Genomic DNA, 10,469 nt, shown 5'->3' on the forward strand with positions numbered 1-10,469 from the left:
GGCAGCTTATGATTTCTATCTTCATTGGATATAGCCAAGAAGATGGGTTCGTGTATTAGTTCAGAGTCGGCAGAATATGCGGACCAGAAAAAGAAAAGCCAGGCAATCGACCGCAAATTAGATGAGGATTCTAGAAAGCTACGGAGGGAATGCAAGATCTTACTCCTAGGTACGTTTGCGATTCTACGACGGCGGTATCTCGCATTGCCTAACAAAGGATTCTCTATACTAGGGTCCGGTGAAAGCGGTAAATCGACGATAGTCAAACAAATGAAAATCATCCATCAAAACGGCTATTCGCCTCAGGAGCTGTCTTTGTATCGCCTAACCGTTTATAAGAATCTTATGGAATGCGCCAAGTCCTTAATAGGAGCCTACGATCAATTCTCCGTCGAACCATCAAGTCAAAAAGTCCGAGATTATATTCAGTTCATTTCCGATTACAATATCGACCCCGATCCGAATACACCGCTAGACCCCAAAGTTGGAGATGCGATAACATACATTTGGAATGACCCATGTACTGCGACAGTCCTGGATCATCAAAATGAGTTCTATTTGATGGACTCTGCGCCATAGTGAGCATAGACAAACTCGATTACTTTGAGGGGCTGCGTACTGATTGACGTTTGGCTAGTTTCTTCGAGGAAGCGAAGCGAATCTCATCTCGAAATTACGCACCTAACGTAAATGACGTGCTTCGTGCGAGAACGAAGACAACAGGTATATACGAAACCAGATTTTCAATGGGTCAACTAAGTATACAGTACGTCATAGCCTTGTTGTTTGTAAACACATTTATGCTGACAACCCCATAGCATGTTCGACGTGGGCGGTCAACGCAGCGAAAGAAAGAAATGGATTCACTGTTTCGAGAATGTTACATCCATCATATTCTGTGTGGCGCTTAGCGAATACGACCAAGTACTACTAGAAGAAAGTAATCAGGTAGGTGCTACCAATATTATGGCTAGCATGTATCGAAACTGATTTGTAGTGAAGAATCGAATGATGGAGAGCTTGGTACTGTTCGATTCGGTCGTTAATTCTCGGTGGTTTATGCGAACAAGCATCATTCTCTTCCTAAACAAAGTGGATCTCTTTCGGCAAAAACTCCCTCGTTCACCTCTAAGCAATTACTTTCCGGATTACTCTGGCGGCAACGATGTGAATCGCGCAGCGAAATACCTTCTGTGGAGATTCAACCAAGTAAACCGGGCTCATCTAAACCTCTATCCTCAGTAAGTGCTACTTTTCAGTGAACCTTCCACGTGGTTATCAAATTCTCAAGGTCTAACTTGATTCTTCGTGAAGTCTTACACAAGCGACCGACACCACAAATATCCGACTAGTATTCGCTGCCGTTAAAGAGACGATCCTACAAAATGCCTTGAAAGATTCGGGTATTTTGTAGTTTTGATCCTTATCTTGCATCTACGTATCCCTATACTTTCTATGAAATGGTCCCTAGCCTTTTGAGGTTTACCATGTTCCAATCACGGCTTTACGTTCTTTTTACCTTATTTTTTTCTGTCCTCCCTACGTCTATAACTCTCTTATGTTCAGTGAATAGGCATCGGCGTTTCGGTGCTTATTTCATATCAGTTCGACATGCTAGGCGCTGGGTTGGATCTATTGGTGTTACTTCAAAGGGTCTTTCTCGTCTAGTATTTCCATTTTTCCTAACTTGCCCTTGTTTCCCCCCCCCCCCCTCTCCAATTCTTCAGACGATTATAAACCTGGTGGCTACTTTCTGCAAACCCCCCCTTTTTTTTATTGTCTTTCTTCTTGGGCCTGGGATATGACGAGCATATTTTGTGAAATTAAAAGTTACTGGCCTCGGCACACTTTGCATACAGCCTGTACGAGGATTTTTGATATCCTTTCTCATGCACACAGTGGTGTTTTCTGTCTCAGCTTGTCTTTATCTGTTTGTGTCTTTTTCATATTTACGTTTTGCATTTACTGGCAATTTCTCTGGTGACAGCTGCTTAGCACAGCGCGAATTATACCATTCCATTTTAGCGTGCCTGTGCCATCCATATATATTTTGTGTTTAATCATTTCTCTCCAATTTCCCGACTCACCTGGTTAGTATCCTCGTCTTACAGGCTTAGTTTTTGCAAGGGTCTAGACGGCTCAACGCAAGCAGTTGTCCATCACGGATTATGGGAGCTAGAGCCAACTAACACTAGCCGCCCGTGCAAGAAAATAGCGTGGTAGAAATGGGGATCCTGAATCTCCCTCCGAATTTACTTGGCTGCTGGATCAGAGACCGAATCGTCTCAATGGGTCAGTGGTTTGTATAGTATCCCTTGGGACAACTAACCCTGCGGGGGAAGCGCGTTGAGCCTGTCTAACAGTAGCATAAGTTTAAAATAATGATAAATTATAAGCATGACTGACATACAGAAAAAAATAGAAAGGGAGAGAGAGATATATATATAGTCTTCTATATAAAAGAAGAAGATACAAAAACAGAAAAATTGTTCTCCGATACGGGGAATCGAACCCCGAGCTGCCGCGGATCTTCTTCCAGTTAATGAAAGGCGGCGATGTTAGCCGTTACACCATATCGGACTAATTGCGATGGTTTTTTCACTTTTTGTTAGAAAACAGAGGCTTACCTCTATAAGAAAATGAATTTCTAGGCGACTGAAAATACCTCTCCACCTAGAATACCATCATGCCCTCGGTGAGACACTGCTTTGCTTAGAACAAATAAAAATAGAATCGGTTCCACCAGCACACCTCATAGTCCATTACGCACCAAGGCCTGCAGCATGTTAGTGAAGTATCTATCCTATTTCGAGGATGAGTAAACCGGATAGAGGAGATACTAGTTGGTCGGTACGGAGTAACAACAGTGTTAAGGGCAGACAAAATATGTATATAAATAAGGTGGTTTTAGATATGGGATGTGGAGATCTCCATCCACTGTTTGCCAGTTTGCATTTCCAAGTCTTTACCAACGAGAAAGCACTCTGGTTGTGAGAGCAAAAAAGAAACACCGTTTGCAATTGATACAGGGTCTCCATACCTTTCGGTTCAGACCACGCGTAGATAGTTGTGTTCGTAGGCTAGCTTTCCAGGATTGACTGTCAGACTGGGTTTGACTAGGACAGACTATGTTTGGAATGGTGGCTTAGTTTGGATCTAATCATAAACTAATTAATGTATAGGAGGAGTGTGGTGAATTCCCAATAGTGTGAACGGTTGGACTGAGGGATATACTCTGAAAGGATACTTTGGTTCGAGCGAGCTACGACCCTGCAAAACAGGATTGAATGCCATCAGTGGTAGGTAAGGTAATGAATGAATGATAAAAAGATCTGGGAAAAAAAAGAAGTATAATTTCTCCGATACGGGGAATCGAACCCCGAGCTGCCGCGGATCTTCTTTCAGTAGTGAAAGGCGGCGATGTTAGCCGTTACACCATATCGGATGGCTTGCGGAAATTATGGAATAATTTAGCATTTTGTGGGAGAACCCTCACCTTATCTAGATATCACTGTTGACTTTGGGCTTTCTATACCCCTAGTGAGGTAGACATTTTGCTCTTTTCCTGGGCCAAGGCATATCATCTCCTTTATCTAGACAGATATGATTTTTTGAAATACAACTGGAAGATACCCAAGCGGTAATTGCGGGGAAACGGGTAGATGGATGTGGCAAACCTGGAGCTTTGACATTATCGGAAGGGACCTGGTGAGAGCTTGTGGAACTGGGCGGAGGATGGGTTTCGGGGAGGGGTTTGCATGGAGATCACGTAGGGTGGATATGGCAGTGCATTGGCTGCTGGCAAAGAGCACTGGGCAGATCACAGAGGTTGTGGAGTTTTCTCATGTACTGCACGGACGACAATGGCTGTTAATCGCATGGTTTGTGTGTCCCACTAGGATACTTGGATGTCTGGACTGGTGGACATGGACCTGGCATTCCCCGCTCTATGGAAAGACCGGCTGACATAGAGGATCGTATGTAGACGGTGGTGGTCCTCTAGGATAGATATATATATATATATAGATATAAATTAACGTTGCGATTAAACTGGTGGTCCATGCCCAACATACAATATTAACTGTTGACAGGCATCAAACGGTAAATACCCAGAGACACTTGTCGTAGGTACAGAAGTATACTACCTAGGTAGTAGTAGTACGTATCTGCTCCGGCAGTCCCAACTAAGAGATTCCGGACAAGCCCCGCCAATCAGTCCGGATGGGCAGAGCAAGCATCCCAGTCGACCAGGGCCTAGGCATCTGTCATGTAGGAAAGATTGAAACACGGACGTCAGAGCCTGTTTTGCACTGCCTTTGTTCTGTTATCCCTCTTAGACCCCGCCCAATTCAGTCACGGGATACAGTATGCTCTCAATCGCACATAAAATGTTTCCCTCCCGCCATACCTCTTTGTCTTCCACACCCTCTTTCCTTTGTTGTCTTGACGACACTGGAGTGAGCTTTCCCTTGATTTGCACTATTTCCAGTAGCCTACTATTCCAGCCTGTTCACATCTGAGGCACTACTGCCCAGTACCCTATAATTTCCCAATCCATCTCATACAGAAATAGACCCCAAACTTGCCTGTGCCTATCAAACATGTCCGAAGATAATCGTGAAAGGAGACCTTCTGTCGGTGCCCCGGTTTCAGAGCTCCAGGGCCCTGTTGGCCCTGGGTTTAGTCGCCCCAAACACAAGAGAACCTACACGGGCTTTGGACCCGCAGAGACCAAGAGCGTCGAGGCCAGCATCCCAGAGCCATTGAGGGAGCTGTAAGTCTATAGCCACTGCCCCTGAACGCTAAACGTCACCCCAAATAGCGAAGTAGCACTATGAATCTAGCTAACCTGGAACTGTCCTCAGATGGAGGGCCCATGTAAGATAGATCCATATACATCTCAGCCCTGGGATGCGTTGAAATATACTAAAAAGAAGTAAAATGACAGTCTGTTAAAGGGTTCGCAAATAAGGAGGAGTTTGAGGTATGTGAACACGAATGTTCGAACACAGAAGATTCTAATGGCCGGGCTAGAAAGAGCTGGTACGCCATGTGGAAACCACACTGGCTCGCTCGCTTTACAATTGTGATGAGCTGTATGCCCTCTCCATAGCACAAAATCCCGGTTAGAAGCATACCCATCCCAACAGAGACCTAGAGCCGCATACGCAGGAACCGCACTTGCCTTTCGAGATCGTTTGATCATCGACTGGAACAAAACTCAGCAACGCCAGTCCTTCAAAGACCAGAAAAGGGTATACTGTAGGTTTGGTTGATCATTTCTTCTGATGTGTGATACTGGCAAGGAATGGTGTTGATCACTTCCTCAGATCTTTCTCTCGAGTTCCTGATGGGCAGGGCGCTGGACAACGCTATGCTTAACATTAAGATGAAGGATGTCGCTAGAGGTAAGGTCTGAATAGGCTAAAACCACACAACACTCGCACTGATAGAATGATCAAGAGGGCCTGAAAGATCTGGGATTTCGTATCGAGGATGTTATCAATCAAGAGCATGATGCTGCCCTTGGCAACGGAGGCTTAGGTCGACTGGCAGCGTGCTTGCTCGACAGTCTGGCGACATTGAACTACCCTGCTTGGGGTTACGGCCTGCGTTACCGCTACGGAATTTTTAAGCAAGACATTGTGGATGGTTATCAAGTGGAAGTCCCGGACTATTGGCTTGATTTTAACCCCTGGGAATTTCCTCGACATGAAATCACGGTCGATATTCAGTTCTACGGGTGGGTGAGGAAATACCAGGATGAGAATGGCAGAACTGTCCACTCGTGGCAGGATGGTGAAACCGTTCAAGCAGTGGCATATGACATGCCTATCCCTGGTTATGGGACCGACACAACAAACAACCTTCGGCTATGGTCGAGTAAAGCAAGTAGTGGAGAGTTTGATTTCCAGAAGTTCAATGCCGGTGACTATGAAAGTGCAGTCGCAGAACAACAGCGCGCGGAAACAATCTCAGCCGTCCTATACCCGAACGACAACCTCGAGAGAGGAAAAGAACTCCGACTAAAACAGCAGTACTTCTGGTGTGCTGCTTCATTGCATGATATTGTTCGGAGGTTCAAGAAAACAAAGAGAGCATGGGGCGAATTTCCCGACCAAGTTGCCATCCAGCTTAACGATACTCACCCAACGCTGGCTATAGTAGAGCTACAGCGCATCTTAGTTGACCAGGAAGGCCTAGAATGGGATGACGCGTGGAAAATAGTAACCAATACTTTTGGCTATACCAATCATACGGTCTTGCCAGAGGCATTAGAGAAATGGTCTGTTCCTTTGATGCAGAACCTCTTGCCACGACACATGCAGATTATCTTCGACATCAATTTGTTTTTCCTTCATGCCGTGGAGAGGAAGTTCCCAGATGACAGGGATTTGTTGTCTCGGGTGTCAATTATCGAAGAATCGCATCCCAAGATGATCCGAATGGCTTACATAGCGATTGTTGGTTCCCACAAGGTCAATGGAGTTGCAGAGTTACATTCCGATTTACTCAAGACAACACTATTCAAGGATTTTGTTGAAATTTATGGTCCTGACCGATTCACAAATGTCACAAATGGCATTACTCCTCGACGTTGGCTACACCAGGCCAACCCACGGCTCTCAGATTTGATTGCTTCCAAGCTTGGGGGCCACCAGTTTCTGACAGATCTGACACTACTTGATGGGTTAGAAGCTTTTGTTGATGACAAGGAGTTCCGCAATGAATGGGCAGAGATCAAAACTGCGAACAAAGTACGACTTGCTAAACACATCAAAGATACTACTGGCTATACCGTCAACCCGACCGCTCTATTTGACGTTCAAGTGAAGCGCATCCATGAATATAAGCGCCAGCAGCTTAACATCTTTGGGGTCATCCATCGATACTTGACTATCAAGTCCATGACTCCCAAGGAAAGGAAGCAAGTCTTGCCAAGGGTGTCCATAATTGGTGGCAAGGCAGCCCCAGGGTACTGGATGGCCAAAACAGTTATTCATCTAGTCAACAACGTTGCATCCGTTGTAAATAATGACCCGGACATTGGTGATCTTCTGAAAGTGATCTTTGTTCAAGACTACAACGTCAGCAAGGCCGAAATGATTTGCCCTGCTTCGGACATCAGCGAGCACATCTCGACGGCTGGCACTGAAGGAAGCGGGACCAGCAACATGAAGTTTGTGCTTAATGGTGGTTTGATTATTGGGACATGTGATGGTGCTAATGTACTTCTAACCCCTTTCCTTATATGTGCGATTGCTTTTCTGAGTTTGACATCATACTGACTGCAAGACCGCGTAGATCGAGATCACCCGGGAGATCGGTGAACAGAATATATTCCTATTCGGAAACCTCGCCGAAGATGTTGAAGAAATCCGCCATCGACACCTTTACGGTAATTTCCGCCTCGATTCTGACTTATCGAAAGTCTTCGATGCCATCCGAAGCGGCATGTTCGGTGATGGGGGTGATTTTGCCCCGCTTATTGGATCTATCGCAGAGCATGGTGATTATTACCTCGTGTCAGACGATTTCAACTCGTACATCACTGCCCAGAAAATAGTAGACGAGGCTTTCAGAGACCAAGATGAATGGATAGCCAAATCGATTACCAGTGTGGCTCGTATGGGTTTCTTCTCCACTGACCGAGTCATCAGCGAGTATGCAGACAGTATATGGAACGTGGAGCCATTGGCAACGAAAGATTAAGCCTATTCCGACAGTTCTTGTTCCTTTCAATACCTGTCCTGGCCCTAGCCCTGAAGTGATAGTGACTACCAGCACAGATGATCAGCCATGCAACATATTTTTACCTAACTCGCTTCATTATTAATTTCCAAGAAAACATGTTGCAGAGAAAATATCTATGTAACCAACCAGTCCCAGAATACCAATGCCCAACTACTCTAAAGGTACAATTGTTGATTCGATAACATGCCTTATATAGTGCAACAAGGGGGAAAAAGGACGCCGTAGGTACAATATGGTCTTGATAAGGGATATTGAAAATAATGCCCTCTATTGCCACCGGTAAGAAATTGGCAACAAAAACAGTAAAAGTGTCATCCTAGGCACTCAGTTCCGCCACACGTTTCTGCAGTTCCGGCACAGCACGTAGATGAAGGTCAAGTTCTTCTTTCTCACTGTCATCTAGTACGTTAGCATTGGTAACTTAAGTATAAAGAAAGAAAGGGGGGAGGAAGGGCACTGAGAGAGCCAGCAATGGTAAACATACTCTTCTAATTTCAATCTCTTTTCCCAGTCCAAGCCGGTGAAAATATAGCTTCCTTGGCCGTCAAACTGCAAAATCGTCTTGTGATACTTCCAGAGACTACGGCGGTGGGATACAGTCATCAGAGTGGTGCCTAGTTTTTTGGCCGTCTCGTACATGACTCGTTCGATTTCCAGGGTGACAGATGAGGTACACTCGTCTAGGATGGCGAACTTGGGTCGGTGATAGAATAGTCTCGCCATGGCTATACGCTGCTGAAGTCCACCCGAAAGCACATCACGCCATTCCTCCTCGGCGTCCCAGCCATCGGGGCGGTCTACAACCGAGGCGATTTCCACGATGGAAAGGATCTCGTAGAGATCTGCATCGGTGATACCCTTGGCTCGCATCTCGCGAAGACCATCTGGATAGATCACCTGTTGGCGTAGGGTTCCTCGGGAGAGGTATGGTCGTTGGGGGATATAAAAGATCTCGTCGAATCGGGGTTTCTTGACTCTACCCCCGTAGACTGGCCATAGACCGCCGAGAATCCGGAATAGAGAAGATTTCCCGCACCCATTTGGACCGACAATCAGTAAATGATCCCCCGGATGGACAGTGAATGACAGCTTTCGTACCAAAACGTCTCCGTTGGGTGAAACGATCGGCACGTCGGTAAATTCGATGAAGTCACTTTCCTCGACAACGCCTCGTCCGGACAAAACAGCAGCGTTCTCCTCGGTCGAAGCGGACGAAACTAGCTTCTTCTCAAAGCGTCCAGCTAAAAGGTCATCCATGACATCCAGAAGGGAAGAAACGCGAGCCGTGTGGCCGGCTAGTTCGGAGATTTCCTTGTAAGAGAACATTAAGCGACCGAAGGCGTCTGAAGACGAAAGGAGCATCCGCCTGTTTGTGACAAAACCTATTTCATTTTTCATTAATCCAGGCTTCATCACCAATGGCAAAAATTGTGGGATGGTGATTAACTTACTTTCGGTACGATCTCCCATGGTCTGGCTGAGCTGACCTGGAATTCTGAAGAAAACGGGGATACTGCACAAGATCAAACCAAGAGCACCCCAGAAATATTTGATGACAAAATCCTCCATGAATCCATGGTACAACCGTCGCCGCAGGATGCGATTGACATGCTTGATCAGCGTGAAATACCCTTTATCTAGAGTATCTTTCTCGGCATCGTGGCCGTGATAGAGAGCTATCTCCTCGCTGTAGTCTATCAGTCTCGAGTGAAGGAATCGGAATTCTCCTTCTAAGCGAGCCTCATCAGCTACATATTTGCCGAATGGGGGTGTTAGTGCACGCATGACGTTGGCCGATAATTGCACCAGGAGGCCCATAATGAACAGGCTCTCCCCGCCTACGCTTTTCGAAAGGGAGTAATTGTAGATGGTCATGTCCAGTATGGGCTTAGCCAAATTAGAGTAAAGCTCTGCCAGACTGTCGGAAAAACGAGAAACGTCTACCGTGATTAACTGATCGGGATTTTTCACTCGGTCATCTAGCGCCGAAATCGCGTAGAACGTCATATTGGAAAGGTACTTGTCATGGATGTGGTCCGTGAGGCGTTTTCGATAACTGAGAGCAAGCCGGCATTGGTGATAGGAGAGCTAGCAAGGAGATCAGTACATCTCGGTCACTACAGAGCTAGGTGCTTGCTTGACATACCATGGAATTTGTAAACGTTGCCGGCACTGCAACAATCATCCACCACACCAGACCCAAGAGGAAATCTTTCCCTCGCCCTCTCACCAAATTACTGACGAGTTTCCCATCTAGCTCGGCCACGTACAGGCTGAGCAATGTCCGGAGCACTAGGAAAACACTGTGACCCACGAGTAGTCGTAGTTCCTTGCTTCGCCAACCCGGAATCACAATTTTTAGTAACCGGAGGAGATTTCTGAAAAATTCACGGTTGACTCCAACCCTTTTCCGCGGTCGGTCGTCGCCATCACCAAGGCTGCTGGTTCCTGGCCGTTTCCGCAAATCCACCTGGTGCTGGGAAGCTGCTTTTTGCTCAGAAATAGCGTTATGGATGCGTTTCGCCAAAGCTGCAAAGAACGCTAGATAAGCTGTACGGGTTATATTTTTGCGGTGGCGGAGATACAGGGCACTTAGGCTGGATAAGGTCCGGCGAATAGAGCGGTCGGGGGGAAGCAGTTTCGACTGAGCAGCCATAGCGATGGGTGGTGGCGGCCGCGCATAGATGACACAGAACGAATCTTAGCCAGAGTCA

General features: G+C 46.3%; 3 protein-coding genes and 2 non-coding genes across 5 annotated transcripts; 2 read left to right on the forward strand and 3 right to left on the reverse strand.

Annotated features, from left to right (window-relative positions):
- Positions 1-42: 42 nt before the first annotated feature.
- gpaB (guanine nucleotide-binding protein subunit alpha gpaB) lies at positions 43-1,414 on the forward strand (the record flags this gene model as incomplete). Its single annotated transcript, XM_033565424.1, has 6 exons — positions 43-169; positions 233-578; positions 638-766; positions 819-948; positions 1,003-1,241; positions 1,315-1,414. The coding sequence occupies 6 exons, from the start codon at positions 43-45 to the stop codon at positions 1,412-1,414; spliced, it is 1,071 nt and encodes a 356-aa protein (XP_033431181.1).
- A 1,077-nt stretch (positions 1,415-2,491) lies between these two features.
- On the reverse strand, positions 2,492-2,580 carry ATNIH1004_000717. Its single transcript has one exon. It is a non-coding gene; the product is annotated as a tRNA-Glu (tRNA).
- Positions 2,581-3,357: 777 nt separating this feature from the next.
- On the reverse strand, positions 3,358-3,445 carry ATNIH1004_000718. Its single transcript has one exon. It is a non-coding gene; the product is annotated as a tRNA-Glu (tRNA).
- A 1,156-nt stretch (positions 3,446-4,601) lies between these two features.
- glpV (glycogen phosphorylase) lies at positions 4,602-7,713 on the forward strand (the record flags this gene model as incomplete). The annotated part of the gene is made up of 8 exons (XM_033565425.1): positions 4,602-4,774; positions 4,866-4,878; positions 4,949-4,984; positions 5,035-5,096; positions 5,159-5,262; positions 5,331-5,413; positions 5,466-7,229; positions 7,306-7,713. 8 exons carry the CDS (start codon positions 4,602-4,604, stop codon positions 7,711-7,713), a joined length of 2,643 nt encoding a protein of 880 aa, XP_033431182.1.
- A 358-nt stretch (positions 7,714-8,071) lies between these two features.
- On the reverse strand, positions 8,072-10,411 carry ATNIH1004_000720 (ATP-binding cassette long-chain fatty acid transporter PXA2; the record flags this gene model as incomplete). The annotated part of the gene is made up of 4 exons (XM_033565426.1): positions 8,072-8,147; positions 8,240-9,137; positions 9,207-9,843; positions 9,902-10,411. The coding sequence occupies 4 exons, from the start codon at positions 10,409-10,411 to the stop codon at positions 8,072-8,074; spliced, it is 2,121 nt and encodes a 706-aa protein (XP_033431183.1).
- Positions 10,412-10,469: the final 58 nt, after the last annotated feature.

The sequence above is a fragment of the Aspergillus tanneri genome (assembly GCF_003426965.1).
Source record: "Aspergillus tanneri strain NIH1004 chromosome Unknown AapTan_2_pilon_pilon_pilon, whole genome shotgun sequence".
Lineage (NCBI taxonomy): Eukaryota > Fungi > Ascomycota > Eurotiomycetes > Eurotiales > Aspergillaceae > Aspergillus > Aspergillus tanneri.